The sequence below is a fragment of the Sarcophilus harrisii genome, chromosome 1 (genome assembly GCF_902635505.1).
Source record: "Sarcophilus harrisii chromosome 1, mSarHar1.11, whole genome shotgun sequence".
In the NCBI taxonomy this organism is placed as follows: Eukaryota; Metazoa; Chordata; class Mammalia; order Dasyuromorphia; family Dasyuridae; genus Sarcophilus; species Sarcophilus harrisii.
This window is the reverse complement of record NC_045426.1, coordinates 565,519,367-565,544,413: the sequence shown is the minus strand read 5'-3', so window position 1 is coordinate 565,544,413 and position 25,047 is coordinate 565,519,367. Positions and strand designations below refer to the sequence as shown.

Sequence of the window (25,047 nt, the reverse complement as noted above, 5' to 3'; positions counted from 1 at the left end):
GAAACATGAATGCAAAAAGGTAGAGATCATTTAAAACACAGAACAAACCAAACATGGCATGAGATGGATGTTGAGTTATTGAAACTACATTGTTCGTAAAGTGATGAAAATTAAGTGTAAATGCTTTTAACTCAACACATAAAATAGGCAGCTTATTCTGCCTCAGCAGCATCTAACCATGAACTCAATTCCATTAGATTGTGTGAGAGGAATATTCCAAGTAAAAGAATAGTATAAAAATAGGAACACTAAATCTATTTTATCCACAGTGTCATTGGCCTTGTGACCTGAGTGATTTAAATGCACTGTGCTTCATTTCAATGTTAAATTCCTTTTTTTTTTTTAAATATCTAACACTTAGCACAGTGTCTGGCACATAGTAGGTGCTTAATAAATGTTAATTGATTGTTTATTGATTAAATAAGCTAGAAAAATTGGAGGCCAATTACTCACTCTACAGCAAGGAAATGGCCTAAAGGAAGGATTTTCCAAAAGCTATAAGGCCACAATAAGTAAGATGCTATTAGTCAAGTGATTTGTCTAATTAATAGTGGTTTGTCCAATCCCAAAGACATATACAAAGTTCTACAAGGCCAATCATGTCAAACCATGTCAGCTAGTCTACTCAGGCAAACATAATATGGCAGCAAAGAAGATCCACCTCAGCTTGAATTGTCGAATCATTTTAAAGAAGCCAGAGTCTGTTAATCCCAAATCCTTTCTTCCACATTACAAGGAAGATATATGAAAGTAGGCCTAGATGATGGAGATTTTTCAACAAGATTAGAAAGCTAGACTAAAGGATACGTATCCTTATTTATATGTGTATATTTGGACCAACACTAAAAACTGTTAACACATATACATATACATATACATACACCTGCACACACACACACACACACACACACACACACAAATATACTTTATTTTCATGTGAAATATGTACTGGTCTTCAGTGTTGCAATTTTAATGTGCATAAATACATGCTAATGGGCTTATAAATACATGTATGTTAATGGATTTAATGCTGTTTTATATATACATATGTTGAAGGTATTAGATATGTTCAGAGCTTTGATGTTGGGTATTTTTTCAAAGCAATTCATGAGCACACAGTGTATTCTGAAGAAACAGCCCTCAGAATGAAGAGGATTCTACTTTTGAATAAAAATGAGTTAGCAACTAGACCTGTGATTTGATTGTTAGAGAAAACTCCTTTCACTAGTGCAAGATTAACTCCTTCTCTGAAACATAAAGTCTGAGAAAATTACTTGCAGCACTGAAAGCTGAAGCAATTTGTCACATATCTGGTATGTTTCCAGAGTAAGACTAGAACCCAGGTATCTTTAGCTCTGAGGCTGGTTTCCTGTCCATTATCACAAAGCCTCCAAAGACTTAAAACAAAATTAAGACTTCCCAAATGGGGTTGATGACTCAGAAATAATTTTTCTAAACTCCAAAAAATTTCAATGCTTGAATATAACACACATCCTGTGACTAAAAAAAAGAAAATTCTTATAAAATGACAGATTTAATTAGTAGGAAACCATTATTATCCCTCAAAAATAAAAAATATTTCCCCTGGCACTGATTAACATGTGGTACGTAAGAAAGGGTAGAGCTACAGGAAGAAGCAAAGGTTGTCTGGCTTCCAGGACAATGGGGGCACTAAGCTGTTCCTAAGTGCATTGTGGTCAATGAGTCACTATCTGGAACAAGAGGCTCTTATTCTCATCAGACCCGATTTATCAACCACAACACTAAGGCTCACAAAACACAGGCTAACATCAACTGAACTCCTTACCAAGTGAGCAGATCTGGAACCACAACAATAACAACAAAAGCTTTGTCTTCAGATTTCTAAACAATCTTTCATTTTGCCCGAAGCAGTTTTTTAAAAAGATTCATTTTCACCCTGATCATCTTCAGAATCTTCTACAATGAAAAAAAAATTTAAAGAGACAAAAAGCAATACAATATTGTCTGTCTATGACAGGTATCTATTCAATGATTGTTTAATAAGAAACTAAATCTGTACTTTCTCCTCAAGGCAAAAGTACTAATTTATATAAGGATATGGCTTAGAGATTGTAACACTATGTCGAGGCAAATGAAGAAAGTTGACATTCCACTGGCAATAATGAGGTATACGAAGGACCAATTAAAGTGCCCCCAAACCATCTCAGTAAAACAGCCTTATCTTGATCAACTGTGGGAGTCTTCATGTGAAATATATATTCCGACTGGGACAATAGCAAAGCTTAGCAATTCATAGGTAACATTTATTCCAGTAATGTGATTTATCATCATTCACAAATGACTTTATCATATTCAAATCCAATTAATGTAAAGCAAAAGTCATCTTACTGTCACTTTCTAACTCAAACATGCCTCAATCAATTCCTACCAATTACCAATCATTAAACTGATTACACAGAGATTCACTTTCCACGTTTAAAAAAAGAAATCCACAAGCATATGCAAAAATGATATTCCAAAAGAAATGTATTAAACAGATATGGCTCCATCTCAAAAAAAGTATCATATCACACATAGGGAGGCCAGAAAGGGCTACAAGAAACAACACTGGTGAATGCATGTTGGGGGAGAGATAATGCATCCACCGCTCCACCTGGCACAAAGGAATTCTCCTGGGCTGTTTCCATTACTTCGTAGCAGGATTCTTCGGCGGAAGCAGCTTATAGGTGTTAAAGTAAGCCACCACTTGTTGGGGAACCTCTGCCAGGACACATTGAGCAAGGGCTTCCTTTGGAGCCTTGTTTAAAAAAATAAAGAAGAAAACAAGCAATCAAACATTAAACAACATATTAGTTACCTTAGCTTAGAAAAGATTACTTGATGCTAAAAATTTCCATTTCTCCCTCTATGACTTGAGGCCCATTTCTTATCTTGGCCATTATCAAGATAAGGAATGAGATTGTTAAAGGTCTTGTTGACTTAAAAAAAAACCAGAAAACAAAAAAACACCATGCATTCTTTTTTCATGTCATCATTTGTGACAGGACTGGAAAAACAATACTCAAGACTTATTTTCCTTAAAATGGAAAACTAATAAATGACTGAAGCATTAACAACAACTGAGCAACAAACCTGAAAAAAAAATGATCATTTTAATAGTATTTTTATTTTTTCCCCAGCTCTCAGTTCCCTCCCTTGCCTCCCCCTGCCTAAGATAGTAAGCGATTTGATATAGGTTATATATGTGCAATCATGTAAAACATTTCTATAAGAAAATTATTATAGAGAAAATTAAGCATTTTCTTCATTTAAGCCTCTCAAGTTTAATCCCAATAAGAAAATGGCATTTTCAGCTAGATTATTAAAACTGCCACCATATACATCTAAAACACTCACATAAAAAGAGTGAAGTCCTCTTATATTAGGAAATTTGAAAAATGCCATGCAAAGCAGGGAAGACATTACCAGACTTTCTAACGGGATGGATTCTTAATCAAGGGTCCTAGGACCCTCTAGAAATCTGTTGAAACCTTGGGTTCATAATGCTAAGAGAAGTGAGCAGAACCAAGAGATCATTGTACACAGCAACAATAAGATTATATGATGATCAATTCTGATGGACGTGGCTTTTTTCAACAGCGAGGTGTTTCAGGCCAGTTCTAATGGTCTTGTGATTAAGAAAACCACCTGTACCCAGATAGAGGATTGTGAGGACTGAGTATGGATCACAACATAGTATCTTCACTTTTGTTGTTGTTTACTTGCATTTTGTTTTCTTTCTCTTTTTTCTCCTTTTTGATCTGATTTTTCTTGTGCAGCATGGTAATTGTGAAAATATGTATAGAACTGCACATATTTAACATATATTGGATTACTTACTATCTAGGAAAGAGGTGGTAGCAAGAAAGGGAGAAAAAAAATTATGGAAAACAAGGTATTGTTCTGTCAATAAAAAGTTATTAAAAAAAAGAAAGAAAGCAAGGTGTTGCAAGAGTGAATGTTAAAAAAATATCTATGCACATGTTTTAAAAATAAAAGGCTTTATTTAAAAAAAAGAGAAAAAAATTTTAAACAAAAAAAGAAAGAAACCTAAGGTTCAGAGAGTCCAAAACTCAAATGGGAAGATAATTACATCTTTGTTTTCACTCATCTTTGACTTTCTTTTAAATCCCATCCATTTTATTTTCTGCATTTAAAAACACAATTCTATGGTGGCGGGAAGGGGATGAAGGGGAGAGACTCCACCAGGTTGCCAAGAGGATGGTGATAGGGAAAAAATATTACTAATCTTTGTTCTAGTGATTAGAAAAATGAACTTCACATGAGCAATGTCCCAGAAAAAATTAAGGGACCCACTAGACCACTTCCCGTTTTCTCTCATTAAGTCCAGAGTTGTTGGAATGTATCAAAGGAGTCTCTGATGAAAAAAACACTAACAAAGATTTCAAAAACATGGAGGAAGCAAGATCCCTACTGCCCAAAAGCAACTGCAGATGGATATCAGCAGCAATTTCAAGAACTGTATGAAGAAAGTGATATGCTCACCCTAGCTAAAGAATGTCACTTGCATTCCTCCTGAGCATAGAAATCTATTCAATGGACTGGCTGTGGAATACCAGAGATCCTTCATCAGGAGACTCAGCTCCACAAATTGGTGGGGAAGGTATGGGGCAATAGAGGAGAAGAATATAGAATGGCAATACTCACATTCTGGAATTGTCTGAAAGGAACAAACTGAACAATGTCTCTGATGGCAGCCTCGCCAGTTGGGGCTCTGAGTGTTCCACCATCACCATCAAGAAACTCCATTGCACTGAAGTCTGCATCTCCAACCCCAACAATGATGATGGACATGGGAAGTTTGGCAGCATTCACTATGGCTTGCCTGGTTTGATCAAGATCTGTGATCACACCATCAGTGATGATCAGGAGCACAAAATATTGCTATAAAATAAGACAAGTTTTATTACTTTCATAATCAAGTAGATTTGTCAGCAAAGAAAAATTAAGTGGCAAAATAGTGCAGAAGATAGAGCACTGGATCTGCAGTCACGAAGATCTGACTTCCAGCTCTTCCTAGAGCTCTGTGGCTCTAGAAAAATTCCTTACTCTTTCTCTGCCTCAATTGCCTTACTTGAAATGGGAATAACAACACCTAGTGCCCAGGATTCTTGTGAGGATAAAATTAGATTGTGTTTATAAAGTACTTTCCAAATCTTAAAGCTTTAAATAAATGCCAACTATTAATAATAATAATAATTATTATTATTGTAATGATACAGAAGAGATGATATCCATTTAGCAAGCAGAACCCAACACAAATAAAACAAAAAGTTATTACTAATTCCTCTGCTGCTTTATCATGCTACTAAAGTTACTTCATTTCTTTTCCACTGTTTCCCTACTGCCAGAAAAATCCTATAGTAAAATCTATTAAGATCCTCAAGGGGCAGCGAGGTGGCACAATGGATAGAGCACCAGCTCTAAAGTCAGGAGGACTTGAATTCAAATCAGACCTCAGACAATTCCTAAAACCTAGCCATGTGACCATGGGAGAGTCACTTCACCCCAATTGCCTCAGCAAAAAAAGAAGAAAAAAAATCTTCAAACTACAGGTTGATCTGGCACAGAAAGCAAAAGGAAGGCTATTTAAACTAAAGTGCAAAGATTTTTTTAAAGAGCCATAATAACAGTCCATAAAACTGGGTTGGCCTGAGGGTCCACAAAGCCTGTTACCTCACTATCAGAAAAGGCGAAACAAACCATTATTTCTACAAATAACAAGAAAAAAAAATCATCTTTTTAGTTTTAAAAATTATTAGTAAATAATCCAGAGGGAAAGTTGTGAACTTTTGTTATTATTTAGTCATTTCAATTGTGTTCAACATTTTGGGACCCCATTTGGGGCAGATATCCTGAAGAGGGTTTACCGTTTCCTTTCCCAGATCATTTTGCAGATGAGGAACTGAGGCAAGCAGGATTATGTGACTTGCTCAGGGTCACATAACTAGTTTTAAACTCAGATCTTCTTGACACCAACACTCCTACTAGGTACCAAATAAATAGCAGCCACTTTACTCTATACTTGACTCCACATCAGTTCATACATTTTCCCCATTTTCCACTTTATTTCTCAGAGTGATTGTTTCTGAAATCTCAATATTTTCACACACCAATAATGGATATCAATTTTATTTACTGTTCTTTACTACCAAAAAAAAAAAATTCTGCCTAAATATCTTTGTATATATGAGCCTTTCTCTCTTTGACATCCTACCTAGGAATGGGATCTCTGGCTCAATGTGAAAAGTGCTTAACCCAGAAATCGGAAGATAGTAGGGGCTTATAAAATGTTTATTTGTCCCTCCCCATTATTTGTGATTTGGAATATTCTTTAACAAGCATTTGTGAAGGGTCAAGCACAAGACATGATTATTGATTATTTACAATCTCTTTGAGAGTTACTTATTCACATTCTTTGATTACTTTGATCATAGGAGAATGACTCTTGAAAGGTAATTACCTTCTCATAAAGAACAAGGGAACATTGTATACAGTAATAACAATATTGCCTTAAGAACTACTTTGAGCAATTAAGTCATTTTGATATTATAAATACCCAAATTAACTACACGGGATATAGGAAGGAAGATGTTATCTATATCCAGAAAAAGAGCTGATAAATAGAAGTATTTATAGAATGACACACACACACATATATATACATATATATATATACACACACACACACATACACACACACACGCATATTTGTCCTAATGATAGCTTATCGGGGAAGGAGGAGGGAGGATGAAGGAAAACAAAAAACACAACAAAACACTTTCATAGTTAACAAACAATTTCTACCACCATAATTTAAGAACTAGACAGAATCTTAGAGGTCATCTAAAAAAATTCCCTTTTTTTAAAATTGAGGAAATTGAAGGTCCAGAAGAGTTAAAGACCTAAGTCACACAGGTAGTATGTGGCAGAGCTAGAATTCAGTCTCTGACCCCAATTCCAGCATCTTTTGCACTGCTTCTACATCATAAAAGCCACAACCAAGGAAGAAATACACCTTCTGACTCAAAACATCCCACTTACTGATGCTGTCTGTTGCTGTGTGGCTGCAGCAGCAAACCTGGCCACATGATTTATTATTGGAGAAAAGTTAGTTGGTCCATAAAGTCTTATTTGAGGAAGGCAATTCCGATATGCTTCTATGATGCCTTGGATTCCTAGAGAACAAATGCAAGATTAATTGTTTTCAAATATGTTAGTAGGCTCTAAGACTTTTCTTCAGCTAGCATTTCAATTGACTTTGGGAAAAGACCTGTTAATTAGAGTAATAAAAGAAATACTAACTTTTTTGAAGCAAAGCAGTAACTGACTTTAGTTTATCAACTTATAATTTTATCAAATTACAACCTTCTTTTTGGGGATGAAAGAGCCAATGAAACAGGTTTCTATGAAACTTAGATTCAGTGTCAAATTAAAATAAGAAAATATATTCCCTTATCTCCAACCAAAGGTGTGAGGATCTCTATATCTTTGAAAACCCAAAATATTGCTAAAAGTAAAAATATACAACACACAAATACTGGACCACATGGAGTTGAAACACATTTTGGAAAGAATTCATTGAACTGGATTACTTACAACTGAGAAGCACCATGGCATAGTAACTGGTTCTAGTCCTATCTCTGACACATATTGGCTATATGAATCTGGGTAAGGAACTTAACTTCACAGAGGTTATAGGCAAATTCCTAAGGCTATAATTGCAAAGAAGGTGACAACCTATTTTGATAGACAGAGTTTCCTTATCCTGGAGTTCTCCAAAGCAGTAAAATCACAGGACTAGTTCTTTTGTTCATCAGAGTCAAAATAGCACATACATTTACTTAAGAGCTTTAAAAAGTCAAAAATGCAATGCAAATATAAAATGATATGACAACAACAATATGATCCATAATAATATTTTCTGTCAGAATTTGGATAAAGTTTTCATTATATTTTCATTATTTGATCTAAAAATCATAAGAAGAATTGCAATTTTTCTAATTCAATGTACATAATTTAGTGTTAAAAATTTCACAGAAATTATTGCTCCTGGGCTTTTTTCCCCTGACAACCAATTATAAAATTTTGAGAGAAAAAGAAGCTTCAAGTGATTTAGAAAAAAAAAAAAAAAAATCAGTGCCACGGAGGTTTTCAGCTTATTAAGTTCTTATTAATTGTGAAAACTTACCATTACAGAAGGGATTTGCTGAGTTAAAGTTTAGGGGAAATTCATGCGATACCTGTCAACACACAAATGAGAGAATAAAGTTTTCTGCACATTTCAGTGAGTAAGGTGCTCTGAAGGGTAAAAATAATTTCTTACCTGCCACTGAGGAGGTATCTGAGCTCCAAATCCAAAGGCAGGAAACATCTTATCACTAAAAATTAAGTTTAACAATATGTAATGTTTTACTCTCTTTAAATATCAACCAGATTAATGACATCTCCATCAGTTTTGGACATCCAATAAGAACTAACAGAAAAAATTAAAAGCACATTCACTCTAGAGCTAACAGATCTAGAAAGAAATTGATATCACTCTTTCTAATACCTATGTATAAAGACAAACTATTGTTAAAAAAAAAAAATTACTGAGCAAACTTATAAAAGCCAGACACCCTGCTAGGCCATATAAGTACAAAGAAAAAAATTAAATAGCATCTGCACTGAAGGAAGTAATAAAGCTCTATCTACTCTACCTCATTTCTTCTGATTTTTTTACTTTGTACCCCTAATGCCTAACAGTGTCTGGTACATAGAGGATACTATGAATGAACCAAAAAAAATCAGGTAATTTTTTTCTGGGCAGCTATAAAAACCAATGTCATCACTGATGTAAAACCAATCAACAAACACTTATGAAGCACATTCTAGGTGTCATGACTTTTCTACAACCAATCTATAAACATTTATTAAATGCCTCCTATGTATCAGACATTTTACTAAAGGAGTTCACTTACTATTTGATGGAAGAGACCACATGCAAATAAATATATGCAAACAAGTTATACAGGATAAATGGACAATAATTCAACAGAGAAATTGCACCAGGAGTAAGAGGGGTTGGAAAAGCCTGCAAAAAAAATTAGATTTTAGCTGAAACTTACGCATCATAATCCTGAATGACCATCCCAACAGACCAGATAGCAGTCAAATATTCATTAACTCCATTAGGGCTGATATAATGAAGAGAGTCAGGAGATCTAGGATCACCATTTGAGCCAGTAAAGTCTATTCCCACCTACAATAAACAATAGTTTAACACTTTACCAAGCCTGGAAGGTACCAAACTGCTTGAATTCAGGAAAAATTTCCTGTACCAAACCCACTCTTCCCTAAATCTGTTGCTGACAGTGCCCTAAGAGCAGGCATATGCCTTGGAATTTCTGTAGACAATTAAATCAGAGTGTTTAAAGAGAGCATTTCTTGGTGTCATCACAAAACTCCCTCTCAAATTATTTGCATAAAACATATACCTGCTGTTCCTGTAATTCCAGAAGCCTTAAATCATGAATTTCTATTACACTCAGGTCTTAACTTTGCGGATTTGTTATGACTGTTGCCATTTTCAGTGAACAGTCCTCTAAATTTTATTTATTACTGAATGAGTACAGATTCTATACATGTCTGCTTGCTCTCAGGGATGACAGATTTTCTTGTTCATAAAATAGAAAGCTTGTGACAAGTTTAGAAATTGGGTCTGGGCAGAGCATTTTTAATGAATTTATAGAAAATCTGGTCACACATTCAGTTACAAATAAACAATAACAGTTGTAAGACAGGCAGTAAAGCCTTTGTATTACAGTCTACCCTATAAAACCCAGCTCAATATACATTGAAATTTATTTCACGTACTGTAAAATTCAGCTGACATCCTCCCATGATGTAGTCAAGGAATGTGCATTCCACTGTAATCTAAACACAGAGAGTTAAAGTTAAAATCCTCCCTTTGTAAAATAGAGAACAAGGAGTTCCATTCACTTAGGTTTTGAAGAGGACATAAATTAATCTTGTTGAGCCAAACCGAATAAAAGGTAAAATGTAAATACATGCAAATTAGTGCTAAATTCTAGTTAAGATGTCTCTGCTTCACTAACCCCTCTATCCCTGAATTTACAGCTCCTTCCCAATACATGGGAACAAAGACTCATGTTACAGTATTTGCAAAGCTAATCCATTTCACCTTACTTTCTTTGCCAACTCCCTAGTAAAACACAAAATTTAACACCATGCCAGCTTACTCCATTCTGGTTGGATTTTAAGCACAAAAAGTCAGCCCTCTGATTATCAGTCTTTCAGTATTTCTTATTCCACTGAAAGGCCTTCTAACAGACATGTTGGTACCTTGGTTCAACATCCCAGAGATGTTTTAGATGGGATTAAATGTCAAGGTTGCATTTTTACTTTTTTTTTTTTTTTTTTTTTTTTTTTTGCTGAGACAATTGGGGTTAAGTGACTTGCCCAGTTAGGAAGTGTTAAGTGTCTAAGGCCAGATTTGAATTCTGGTCCCCTTGACTTCAGGGCTGGTACTGCCCCACCTAGCTGCTCAACATTTTTACTTTTAATGGAATGATTTTACTTCCAAAAAAGGAGCATCATTACTTTTAGGATAGAAATGTTACCTCAACCAAAAATGAGAAAAAGCCAATGATTAGTTTTAGAAACTTAACAGTGGATAAAGGAAAAAGGCTTGGTTTGTAGTTCTCAAACCCATATCAATCAAGAAACAACTCTTTTAATGAGTCTCATAAACACATGCCCTGAAAAAAATATATTTTTCCCTCCTCACATTATAACCATTATTAATGGTTGAAATATTAACAAGAAGGACAAAAGTGGATGGAGCTCTTTGAATTCCAACAAGCCTGGAAAATGCCAAGTCATCAGGCACTGTGTACCTGGGATGATAGGCCATGTTTTTTGTCTGCCTTCTGCTGGAAAAATACCAAATATGTAGAGTGCCCCACAAGCCTTTAGGCAAATACCCCAACACCTTCTAAGACGTTTTGAATCTTGAAGTAGATGAAAATTTTAAAGATTTTGCTGTAACTCACTATGCCTATTCCTCTGTCCTTCCTGAAGATCTCAAAAGTAAAAAAATTCAAATGCCTAGACACACAGCCCACTGGCTCAGGGAATGGGGACAACTCTTCAAATTGATATCAAATTAAAGCAACTAGCCCAACTAGTACTAACCTCACAATGTTTCACACTGACAATACCAGAATTTTTGTAGCTTTTCTTCTTCAGTCTCTTCTTTTCATTTATGCATTCAAATTCAATCTATAGGAATTAGAAGATAAATGTAAATTACAAAAAATTCAATTACCCCATTAGAAGTCCTGGTTGGGATTTAAGATGATTTTTCCTTCTCTCAACATCATACCTTCATTCCTATACCAAAAAGTTCCTGAGCCCAAAATAGATTTATTTATTCATCAAGTATACAAAATATCACTAACAGTTAATTTTCCTATAATTGGAACAAATTTAACATTAGATTGGTCCTAGCTAGAACAGTATAATCCTTGCTTTTCCAGAGCAGAGAAGAAAATGAATTGCTTAGAAAAAGAAACATATGACTATAAGAATAAGTGGCCACAAAACATTGAAGCTACCAAATACCACAACTTCCTAAAGAACTTTTTTAATGACAAGATTGATTCATTAAGAGTAAAGCAAACCCTTCCATCATAAAAGGGCATATTGCTTGTGATCTATAACTTAGTAATTCTGTTATCCTACATTCTACCTTCTCTATCTTCTTCATTTAGTTCTTCTTTTCAGACAATCTCTGTCCATCTTTCAAAAGTGATTTCTATCACTTAAGACTAACCTTTATAAGACTATAAAATCTTTCCTGTGTGAGTCAACCTTAGAATCCTATAGCATTTAGAGCTTATATCAAGCTGCATAAGGACCAAATATACTAAACATTTAGGTCATGGTAAACGAAATTTAATCTTGCCTTCATGGTCCAAGACACTGCAGCATTTTGGTTATGCCTCAAGATTATTATTAGAGACAGCAATTATCATTATGGGGTAAATTCCTATAGTGTTCCTAATAAAGTTTTGGTCACAATACAGTTTTGAATAAACTGGAATTTTACTATATTAGAACACATAAGCTATCAAAGCTGGATGAAACTAAATTGGAAACATTTTGCCACAGACAAAACTTGTTTTCCAAACACAGGTCATCTCCTAATTCTCTTAACATAAGCCAGAGAATATGACTAAGCTTTTAGTAATAAATATGAATTAAATTCCTTAGTTTGGCAAGCTCTTATTTGGATTTCCAAGTTAAATTCTGATATTCTCATTTGCTTTCAAATCCATCACCACTTTCTGCAACTTCTTAATTTTTCAACATCAGTGCTTTGTATAATAAGCACTGAGTTTTTTTAGTAGTGAGCACGTTTTTAGTGCTAATAAAATCTCATTAAATCAAAACTATCTTTGTCTTGAGAATTCTTTTGCATCCTAAAGTAGATTCTTGAAATTCATGTTCAAGGGGATAAGGAGAGTGAAATAGATCTGAACATGTGTCTCTTTAAAGCCTTTTTTATTTTTTATTTTTTTATTTATTAGTCCTAGTTTAAAAAAAAAAAAAAAGATTCAGATTATAAACAAAAAAACAAAATGTTGTCCTTGAATGTTCAGCAAGAAATGACTGCTGATTGTTGTAATATGAAACAACCCCTTATTTACGGAGATACATTACCTCAGATCTGTTGATTTCTCACTGATAATACAAATTTTCAAAAGATTTTTGTGGTCCTGCTGGAAGCAGTTTTATTTAAAAAAGCCATTTGAAAAGTTTGAGTTCTCAAATACGTAACAACTAATTAAAAACACCCAGTGACATAACAAAAAGACCTTTTGCTTTTCAGTCTAATGCATTCTATCAGGATCACTTGAGAAAGAGCGCAAACACTGAACCATCACAGAACAGTACTCCCCATCAAAGGCCACAATGGCATCACATAAAGCCTGACTGGTTCCAAATAACTTTTTCCTTTTTTCAAAGCACCTCTGCCTTAGATACTGGTATCTAAGCCTCAGACGAAGTGACTCAAGATCAAAGAGAACAAACCGACAACAGAATTTGCTTTGACAACCAAAAACACACATTTCCTCATTCAGAGGTCTGACAGAGAAGAGTACACATTAGAAAAGTCTAGCCCAGTTATGTAGTAAAACTCACATTCCCCCAGTTATATAGACAGTTCTAAAAAACAGAGTTGTATGAAAAGGTTTTTCCTGTTAAACCTTACTTAAAAGTCACCACTAAGTCATATATATGGGCAAGATATAATAGCCAAGAACTATGACATATTATCCTAATATAGAAAATATATTATTTATAGAAGATATTTATAGATTACATATATTTTATATATAATCTTATTATACATTATGATGCATTAATATGCAATATAAATGCAAATATAAAATAATGTAATAATACAATATAATATATAAATTATAAATATATAAATATAAATTATATTATATACATGACATACATAATGCATAATTTATTATATATAAATATATCATCTGTTAATATGCTTTATATATTGTATGTCTTGATATATTTGTTGCTATATGTTGCAGTAAGCTAAAGGAACTTCTCTATTATTATATTGTTTCAGAAGCCTACCTCAAATGAAAAATTAACACATTCTTAGTGGAAATATGACCATCCATTTACCTATCCTATCCTTCATAGGATCCTAACTAAAATACTATTCATCATTTCCCACTTTTAGAATTTCTAATTTTCTTCAAAGTACATTTCAGGTATTACCTCCTACCAAGGCCAATTAATTACTTACTAGCATCTCCTTGAAATTATCTTAAAATTACTTTGGATTGCCTTATCTGTAGACCTGTTGTTTCCCTCAGAAGAATGTAAACTCCTGAAAGGCAAGCTTTAGTCTCTTTTTGTCTCTGGATCCTCAGTGCCTAGCATAGTTATTATACCAAGTGGGAGTTTATTACAAATATTCACAAACTAGATCAGGGATTTTGCACTTCACACTAATTCCATCCAAATTAGAAAACCAAGTAAGGGGTTAGTGAGAAAACCAATGATACATAGTGTGCTATCAAGGAAGAACTAACCTGCTTCATTTAGAAAAGTATTAGGAGCTATGCTGGATCAAATACATCTCTGTTTTAGGAACAGCTTTATAGAAAATTATGCTGGGTTACCACAGAGCAAAATGAGTTCAGTGGAAATAATCAGAGTGGAGCTAAGGTACCCAAATGGTTTTATTGCAACCAGATGTCTCTCCTAACAAGGCCTCTCCCTGAGCAAATGCTTCATATTTGGAATGGACAAAGAGCATCGATTCCATCTTTCTCCTGAATGAAAAGGAAAAGATGAAGAGCTAAACAGAAGATATAAAATCTATCTTAAAAAATCAAATTCTAGTGTAACAAAGAAAATGGCACCCCCTCGGCTTGAACTAAAACAACAAAAATTCTACTAGGCCATACATACAATTAATTACTCGCCTACTAAATTATAAGTCTGAACCTCTAAAATTAAATATAAAGTAAAAATGCCAACTCATACCTCATGTCCTTTTGCCAAACTTATAAAATATTCTATGTAAATATAAGGAAGATACATGCTGGAAAGTTTATCACAGTGACAGAAAATCCCAACTGCAAATGTAAGACCAAATTAAAAGAAGTACATACAAATTTAAAAAGGTACTTACAGGAGAGTTTCGGGAGGCTTCCTTTAGTTTTGACATAGTGGTTTGAAAAGTTCCAATAAGATCATGTGATCCATCACTATCATAATCATAACACATGACCTGAAATTAAGCATAATCAAAAATAAAAATCATTTCTGATTAACAAAAGCATATGGGAATAAATGGGATCTGATAACACCTACCTTTTACCTCTTAGGATACCAAAATCTTTGCATTTAGTCATTAGAAAGACTTACACAATCAGGAGGTTTAAAATAGACACCCTGCCAAATTGTTGACACATACAGCTTAAACTAGTGGGATTCAGCTTCTATGAAAGAGGTATCTGAATACTCACCTATCTCAAACATCGATGGTACAAGGACACAGAGAGCAAAGGTAAGTAAAACACTTGGATCATTAAAAAAAAATTGGATCATTAAAAAATAGTACTGTGATCTCTCTCCCATTAAAAATCTTTTCAAATGCTTTAACAAGTAGCAAATAACTGATTTTTTTCTTTCCCATTCTTTCCTAAATTCTCTTGGGGCAGCAGCCAAAAAAATCATTGCCTCCAAGAAGGCAAGGACAAAGCTAGAGGGATTTACATAGACTATACTATCAGATCTTAAGCAATGAACCAGTCAGCTTCACTGACTTTTCCCCAGTGAGACTTGTCTGATATCATTTAGACTGCATACGGCTTGATTAATGTCACACTGAGAATCTAAACTGTCAAGAAGAAAAAGAAAGAAAAAAAAAAAACAGAAAACCAACACTGAAATCACTGAATAGGATACCTCAGTTGGCTGCCATTTGTTCTTCATCCATTCAGCACAGGCTAGTAAAATTTTTGATAAGGGAAGAAAATAAGTGTCTTAGCTTTGGTTTTATTATCTGCTGGTCTCCAGTAGTCAAGTCTCCTTTTTTTCCACTTCTTTAGAATATAAGTAAGACTGCCTACTTTGCAATAAATCTAACTCCAAGTTTATAGAATTACACAGAATTTTTCCTTCCTAGCCTGGCTAAATTCAGAAGAGGAGGAAATGATGAGAGAGCCTATCCTAGCAAAGAAAGAACTGCTTTATAAAAGCAGGGACACGGGCAGCTAGGTAGCACAGTGAATAGATCACCAGCCTTAGAATCAAGAAGATCTGAATTTATATCCAGTCTTGAATACTTACTAGCTGTATGACCCCAGGCAAGTCACTTAACCCCTAAATGCCTCTTAAAAAAAAAAAAAAACAGAGGCCTCTCACCAATCTGGGTTTTAAACATAACAGGAATGCAACAATCTTCAACCCTGTGCATTAATAAATACAAGGACGAGAAGGCTGGAGCCTAGATCATCATTAAGATCTCTCCAACAGTAGTACTATATTGCATGACTTTACAATCTATGAAATACTCCCTAGAAGTACTAAATAGACCACTGGCCCTTATATGAGTTCAAGTTCAGCCTCAGGAACTAGAGCAGTATGACCCCAGGCAAGTCAAAATTGCCTAAGGAAAGAAAAAAAAGAAAAAAATCTCTGAATTCTCTTAAGATATGCAGTCTCATGACAATCATAGTTAAAAAGCAATTCAATTTTGTGATCTCTGTGATTTCTGCTCTACAAATTAAGTAATTTTTTTTCCTTCTCATTTTAATTATGGTTATCTATCTTACCAGATCTTTCATTTCTAACTTTAACCTGCTCATAGGAGACAGAGAAAACACAGAAAATATAAAGACAGGCAGCATGTTAGAATGGAAAGAAGACTGGATTTGGAATTGGAGGCCTATGTTCAAATTATATCTTACTACTTAATAGTCTGTGTAACTTTGGACAAATCACTTAACTTCTCTCTTCATCTCAGTTTCTCATCTGTAAAATGAAGGGACTGGACTACATGGCTTCAATGATACCTTATACCTCTAAATGTTTGACTGTAATATGCAATAACTGATGATTTCACATAATTCTATTTAAAATCAGAAAGATGTTTCTAGCACTTAAAACACCAACCTTTTCCAGCATTTTTCCTGCTCTACCCTACTTACTGTTTCCCAAGACCCAAATCTTTATTTTTCTTCCTAAAAAGTCTAGAGTGGAAGGAAAATGAATGACTTTAATTCAAACTTCCTGCTTCTCCTAAAAATAAAAATACAAAATAGAATTCAGCTTTAATTGAAAAAAAAAACAAAAAAAACAAATTTCTTAATAAGTTTTTTATTGTTTTCCAAAATTGGGAATTTTTTAAACTGCAGACAATAAAATTTCACTTTTCTACATATACATGCAAATGCTACTTCACACACAAGCTTTGGGAAAGAAAAAATTCTTACATAAGATAGATGTTATAATAATGCTCATATATTTAATTTCCCCTAGCACTTACCTTCTTTCCAAAAAAAGAAAATCTAACTAAAATTTATGATTACTTGCTAAAATCAGTGCATGTGGTACATTCTGATTTCTTTTCCCAATTAATGTTTTATGCTTGTCTAGCATTTTCTGATTTCAAAGCAATTTTATATGCATAATTTTATTTCCTCATCTTACTTGTAAGATTGAAAAGACAAACAGTCCCCATTCCCTACCTAGAGGAGCTTAAGTTTAGAAAGGTTAAGTGAATTTTCCAAAGTCACTCAGCTAATTAATGGCAAAGCTGGGGCTTGAACTCAGGCCTAAGGGGTTTTCTGCATATTGTCTAGGCTTTGTTTAAAAAGGGAATGAAGTGGGGAAACATGACTCTGAGTGAAGCTAAGAACACCAGAGGATTTCTGCCCATTTTTCTCCTCAAAAATATCATATATCATCATTGTCTATCAATAATGAATTAAGAAGAAGCAACACAAGGATATTCTCGGGGTCTCTCTGAAGAACTTTGGAATTGATTGCATGACATAGGAGACACTGGCACAGCATGGCATGCTCCCCTAAGAGAAAGTGCTATGCTCTGTGAGCTGCAGCAGCTCCAAAGAAATGAGAAATGTGCGGATTTAGAGAATCCACCCCAAAATGTTTATATGGACAATTTATGTCCCACCCGTGACAGAGCATTCTGAGCTCATATTGGTCTGATCAGTCACTGACTGTAACATAGTGCTGTCATTTTGGTCTGCTTTGAGAAGGAAGGGCAACCAACAACAAACCAATCAGAAGTATTAGTTATAAAATTTAAAATTTAACATTTAAACACATGCTCAGTATACACACATACACACACAGAAAGACACAAAACCAGAGACGCACATATAGAAATATATTAAAAAGCCCCCACACGACACATCTCCACAACACTGTACTGATGCATTCACATTCTTGGCAGAGTGGCAAGCATGCATGATTATTTGTCTTCCTGTCTGCTTGATGTTATGGAAATGACACATGCTCAAAGCCCAATATTTGCCAAGTTCATTGAGGAACAGAAATCACTGCTGATTTTCATGGCCACTTCTCCTCCCCAGCCTCTCAACTGCTCATTTCTGTTAGTCCTCAAAGCATCAGACTTACAGATCTATGAAACTTTCCAAGCCCACTGCAAACACACACACAATTCAGAAGAAATGTAACTGACAATGTAGGCTGTCAGTTTGTGCGTTTTTTATGAATGCACAAACTGAGGAATTTTGAAATGAAGAGAGGCATTCACTAGAAAAAGCTCAGAAAACCAGTTTACTTACTATAATAAAATAGCCCATTAAGCATGCCACTGTGAGCAGAAAATTTTAAAAGCATTATTTAATCTTTAACACACCATTAGAAATGAAAAAAAAAAGAGTCATCATTCAGGCAGCTCCACATTCTCTGCCTGCTCTGATCCTATGGATGGAATCCTTAGTTATTACTCTTTGGAGAAATAGTAACAACTCAATAAATATAATCCTGCATAGAGTCATTTTTAGCTACTTTTTATGGATTTCCTTTTATTTCTAGGTTATTACTAACAGTGATGGCTGACATATTTTAGAAATCAAATATATTCTCTGTAGGACAAAATTTTATGAATACAAGGTAGATCATAGTTTTTACATAGTCATTTTCAAGTCTACGTATTCCTATTTTAGCTAAATTAATTACAATGGAATCTAAATTTAATTTACTTTCTTATGACATTCAAATTTAATAAGAGTTTATGCAGTTTTATCCCAGGAGGACAGACAACAGTCAATCATTTCCTTTTGGATTGTTATGTAGACTTGTCCTATTATTTTAAAATTCTAAATTTAAGAGCTGTAATAAATGATACAATTCTACTTTTTGCTGAAAGTGATGAATGGCAGTATCAAAACCTTCCTCATTTTTTTAACATCGGAGTGTGGTTTTCACCTTGGTTTAAACAGAGAATACATGTAAAAGTTTCCTAGATTCAAAGCAAGATAATTCTTATCAAATGTAAAGATTAATCAAAAGATTAGATTTTTTTATAAGAAATATGGAGTAAAATTACGACATTGAATTGGTAGAGAGAAGGATAAAAGAGTACATTTCATTATTTCAGACTCTCTGATTCACTTCCCTGGACATAGATTTCCTACTCCAGAATTTTCCAAATATAAATATGAATCAAATTCTATAGATATCTTCTATATTATATGTTCTACTTCTTGATATATTGTTTCACATTTTCAAAAAATGTGCAAAGACAAAATTCATGTTACCTTAATGGTTTTGTCCATATCTGCATAACACAGAGAGTTAAGAGAAATTTTGAAAGGTCTCCAAACAGGATTCAAGTTGTTTTTAATGACCTACGAAAAGGAATGTAAAGGAATGTAAATAACTAGAAACAATCCTAATTCAATCAAATTGGCTTTACTAGCACTTTCCTCTTTCAGATTGTCTTTCATCTACTTTTTTTATTTCTTATATTTACCTATAGTGTTGTTTCTTCCATTAGATCAAAGCTTCTTACTTGTGGATCTCAATCCCATATAGGGTAGCATAACTGAATATGAGGATTGCAAAATAATCTGGCAACTATAAAACGTATCAAGTGTTCTATCAATATTAATTCTTTATGTAAAAATAAACAAGCACATCTACTTTATTAGTATGCAAATTTGCTTTCATCTTTAATAAATTATAAAACTATATGAATACCAAAGAATTATTTTAAAAGAAATTTCTTTATGATTTATTACCAATAAATGTCTAATTTGTATATCTATTTTATATACTTATATTCCTAGTGTCACATAAAAATTTCTCAAGCAAAAAGAGATCACAAGTGGAAAATGTTTAAGAAGACCTGCATTAGACTATGAGTTCCATAGCAAGAAGGGGAAGAAGTGGGAGGACAAGACTGTTTTTTACCTTTCTTCATATACATGGTAAGCACTTCATATTGATTGATTAACTGACTATTGATTTTCAAGCAACTATCAAGCTCCCTTTCTTACTTGCTGAACTTTTTATGCTTTTCTTAAAGAAAATTCCAAGTAGGATTTATTTTCAACCTCTATGAAAACCATACATTAAAAAACACCATCTAATAGTAATGTTAAAAAAAATAAATAAACATTGGGACATTATTACAAAACTTCTAAGAGTAACAAAGATGGTAGCCAGAAGGCATATTTGTTACCACAAAGATGTAGAGAAAAAAAATTAGTTTAAAAAAATGTAAACTTACAACACAAGATACTTCATCTAGTTACAACTAAATTAAAGCTGCATTCTGGTTCCTTGCTTATTGGGAAACAAGAAGCCAATTATTATATTGATCCAAATATAGGCCACATTTTTTTTTTTTGACTAAATCTAACTAGCATAAAATCTAAGTGCAGCCTATAATCCATGTTATTTTTTCCAATATATAACTATGGATTTGACTTTCATTTGTGAGAGCTCTTGCTTTAAGGAGATGGCCTTTATTTAGTAGTCTGCATGTATCTGAACCAATCAACTAACAAGTTAGCACAGTTGTGATTTGCTTGTAATATTCCCTAATATTCTTGTAAAAACTAATGGAGAGGATGTACTTAATCCTGCAATAGCCTCTAACTTTATTTTTTAATGTATATGTGTTTTGAGGATATATGTTTGTGTGTGTCTGTGTCTGTGTGTTTGTATATATGTAATGAATAATTTGTGCAGCTCAGTTCTGAAAATCTAGACTTTCATGGTGATTTTTCTAAGATAGAATCCAAGAAAACATTCATGAATGAAAGGAGAGGAAGAATAATGTACTCAGTGGTGGCAACAAAACAAATATATAATATATAAGATAAAGATAATCCTAACCAAAAAACTCAAATCAAATATAATAGGCATTGTTGGTATAAAATATTTAAATAAAATAAAATATTTTTTAAAATATATTCCTTTCAGGTAACAATAGGTTAAACTACAAAAGTAGAAAGTAGCAGGTTCTAATCAGGTATAGTTCCTGTTTGGGTGATTTTGCTTAACTGATTTGAGAGAATTGTAATTGATGGAAGAACTGTTTGGAAAGTCTCAACTATATCCAGACAAAGGAATCAAGGGAAAGAAAAAGAAAGAAAATGGCCAAAATACTGATACTCAGTTGAAAGCAATTTCCTTCTAAACATTTTTTCATTACTCTACTAGCTTACCTCTGTTCTGTGTACCATTAGCCACTGTCCATCTGATGTCTGTTTGTGAAACTCCAGGTAGGGATCAGATTTTCCAAATAAATCCTAAAAATAAAGCAATAAAAGCATCTGCAAATACAGTTTATATGTGCTGAACTACATGAAGTTAGTATCATACATTGGCATTAATTAAATTAGGGGGGAAAAAAGCTATCTAACTCCTAAACCACTCAAATATAGGAGCTAATGTGCTAGAAAATACACAAACTTAAAAATTTCTTTGCACCTAATCTTCCTTATGATTGATGCAAATGATAACTATTTGGCTAACACAGATAGATGTTCAGTCTATGGACAAAGAGAATAGAGCTAATTTGTTCAAATATTTTGTTCTAAACAAATAAGCTAACAAGTAACATTAATTCAGGAGCTCTAAAGTTGATTAAAATATGTAAGCTCTACATTTATATTTTTCTTGAAAATTATATGTGTGTGTATATATATATATATATATATTACATCTACATATAAATTATATTTAATACTCAAGTACTGACATCTACCTTTTCTTTTCTTGGAATACCTTCTTATTCCCTAAATTTTCTTTTCTATCCCTTAACACAGAGACTCCAAAACACAAACATGATCTAGATTTTAGGTCTCAGAGAATGAGAACCAAACATACTTTTAAACTTATAACCCACTACGCTTCCTAAAGCAACAGAAGAATGTTCTAATTACATTTGAATTCCATTGCAAGTACAGGTCTCACCTTCTTTTTCCTTTGTAACTTCCCTCAGTATTTTGTATATAGGCTCTAAATTCCATGTACATTGAACAAATTATCTAACTCATCAACAGCTAAATATAAACAGGTACCAGGAAAAGACATCTGGCTCCACAATTCTTTGTGCAAATCACTAATATTGAATTCAGCACCTTGATTTTCACTGCGGCATTTGCATCACATTGTTGGATAATATAATTTCCTTCCTCAGCATTTCTCAGAGGAATGTTGGTCTTTTTACCACAGTAAACACTTTTTAAAAAGAGGCATGGATAAAGAATACCTAAGTGTACTCTGCATTTTTCAATTTTAACATTTCTGCCTTGGAAAAACATAGCTGACTCCTCTGTTTTCCACTTTTTACTACTAATATTTTGTTTTTCTATAGTGCTCTTGATTTTACAAAGCTTGTAAGGGATAATATTTCATTTTAATCCTTATTACCACCAACAACCAACACTGTTAATGTCTTCTCCTTTAACATTATCTTCTATCTACTCTGTATATATACCTTGATATGCTTATTTGTATACGTTATATCCTCTATTATAATTGTAATAGAGGTATGCCTACCTTGAGAGTAGGTACTGTTCTTACTTTTTTGTTCTCTACCCACAGCATTTAGCAGAGTGCCTGTCACATAATAAATGTTTAATATATTCAAGATGATTGGCTGAAAACAAGTTTGAGATAGGGAAAATAAAATAATTTTCATTTTGTGAGGGAAAATACTGAAATACAATTCAATGTCAAATGTCAAATACTTGAGCCAAAACCAGAACAAGGATTTCCTCATTTCAAACCAAGGATATCTGTTCAAACTGGATCATAAATCATCTTCAGATATAAAGCAAACAAAAAAAATTAAACTACTTGAACAAATATTTAGAACTGAATTACTATTAAAGATTTTTAAATGAACAGTAATACTTCCATATACCTTTTGAGTTAGAAAAGTAAAGTAAAAGTAAGAAAAATATGCTAAGTTATAAAAGTGAATCAAGTAAAGTCTCAGAGATTATGGGTTCAAATAAAATGTGAAGTTGGCATCAGATGTAAAATTGGAATCTGAATGTGATTCACTAACTAATTCCTACTCAATTTATACACATATCACCATATTTTAGGACTTCTCCTCCTTCTGTTCTTTTAACAAAAGGCACATTACTAGGCTTTGTCTGAAGCCAAATCTTCCTCTAAAAGGGAAATAATTTTATTTAGTTGATTATTATTACATTACTGATATCTTTACATTCTACCAACCTTGTTATCCAGTTTTCTTGCTTCAATTTCAAATAAGACCACTCTGTTATCCTTTATTTCTTCAGCTGAAATCTAAAGATAGACAAGTTAAATAAGAAAAAAAGCAAATTCATATAGGACCCTAGGCTATTTTTCCAGTGCTGATTGATCTTGTTATATAATAGTGTATTCTACTTTCAGATGGATTTTTAAATATTTATAATTATACTAGTGTTGAATACACAGATGGGAGAATATAGATGTTTAAAAAAGGTATGCTATGGTCAATGAAAAAAAAAAATCAAAGAATTGCTCTTATTGTGCCAACCCTACAATATTTAAATGTTCTCCAAAAGGAAATACATCCACTATTTTTTTTTCTTAGTTGGCTATCCCCACCAGTTAATGAATGGGTAAGTAAATCATGGTATATAAATTCTCTATTGCTTTTATATTTGTATTCAATTAAACAACTCTGTATATAGGAAATGATAACTATGAAGAATTCAAAACCAATGCAAAGTGAAGTGAGACAAATCAGGAATATGATTATAAACAAAAGGAACAATAAATTTTAATTTGCAAAAATTAAAATGATCAAGCTTTATCCTGGAGAAGAGTTGAGAAAATACCCTTTCCCCTCTTTTTTTTCTGATATAGAAAAAATAAAAAAAATAAAAAAAAAAAAACAAGAAATAGCCACTTTACATCAGGCAAAAACAACAACAACCAGAAAATGTAAATTTTAATTATAAAACATAAAAATATGAATAAAACATTGTAAAATAATTTCCTATTATTTGGCACTTCATTATATCATTGCAAGAAATAAATTTGAGAATTTTTAAGAGAAGATTATTAACCTTATGAAAAACAACTTGGACAATTTGTTCTTCTAAGGATTAAACTTGTTTTTTAAAAAAAGTTATGGCAATAAGACCAGGTTTTATTCTGAAATACTTGTGTATAAAACAGAACATAAAATGCCAAGGTTCTTCAAATATAAGAAGAAATAGATAGTTAGGATAAGAAGAGAGAACAGGAAATAGAATGGCTACAACTCAAGATATGACCCAAAATATTTATAAAGATGTTCTTTTCAAATACTTATATAGTCTTATCAGTTTTAAAAAAGTATACTCAAATTAAAGAGCCAACATGTGCCACTTAGTTTGTGGACTGCTTCCCACTTAGCCAGTCATCTTACAGGACTAAGGTTATGCAGGAAATACTATTTCCATTGGCACTAGAGAGACAGGAAAGAACGAATAGGTGGTGATAGTTGGCACAGGTTTCATAAGGCAAACATAAATTTCCAGAGCCGCCAAGTTCCTGTTTCTTGAACATCCAAAAACAACTTCCACTAAGTAAAAGAACAGACTTCTAGAGCAGAGTTCTAAGAGATCAAGGAATCCCTAGATGGCATAAGAATAATCTTTTTGTTTTCTTTTTCCAAATACTTGGAGCCCAGTTCTACCTTACCATTTGGCACCCCCACAAAAATTTTTTTTTTCATTTGTTTAGGAGAAAATAATAAAATGTTACTGAAAAACAGTTGTCTCATGGCTTGTTTGATTGGTGGGTTTCTTTTTTTTTTTCTAAAGAGTTGTGATTTCATTGATCCTAAGAAGCTCTGGGAAAGAAACTGTTTTATAAATACAGATTGGAATCTTCTCTGCAACTTAAGAGTCTCACAGTGCCTGGAAGCATTGA

General features: G+C 33.2%; 1 protein-coding gene across 1 annotated transcript in view; it reads right to left on the bottom strand.

Annotated features, from left to right (window-relative positions):
- Positions 1–285: 285 nt before the first annotated feature.
- The window catches only part of CPNE3 (copine 3), a 52,676-nt gene continuing 27,914 nt past the window's right edge, over positions 286–25,047 (bottom strand). The window contains exons 5-16 of the mRNA XM_003760234.4: positions 23,356–23,427; positions 21,327–21,410; positions 19,410–19,499; positions 14,783–14,881; positions 11,242–11,328; positions 9,901–9,960; positions 9,153–9,286; positions 8,369–8,423; positions 8,234–8,285; positions 7,087–7,220; positions 4,690–4,926; positions 286–2,779 (exon numbers count right to left, since the gene is read on the bottom strand). Of these exons, the coding sequence (XP_003760282.1) occupies positions 2,669–2,779; positions 4,690–4,926; positions 7,087–7,220; positions 8,234–8,285; positions 8,369–8,423; positions 9,153–9,286; positions 9,901–9,960; positions 11,242–11,328; positions 14,783–14,881; positions 19,410–19,499; positions 21,327–21,410; positions 23,356–23,427 (1,215 nt within the window). The 3' untranslated portion in view covers positions 286–2,668. The remainder of the gene's footprint in view (positions 2,780–4,689; positions 4,927–7,086; positions 7,221–8,233; positions 8,286–8,368; positions 8,424–9,152; positions 9,287–9,900; positions 9,961–11,241; positions 11,329–14,782; positions 14,882–19,409; positions 19,500–21,326; positions 21,411–23,355; positions 23,428–25,047) is intronic.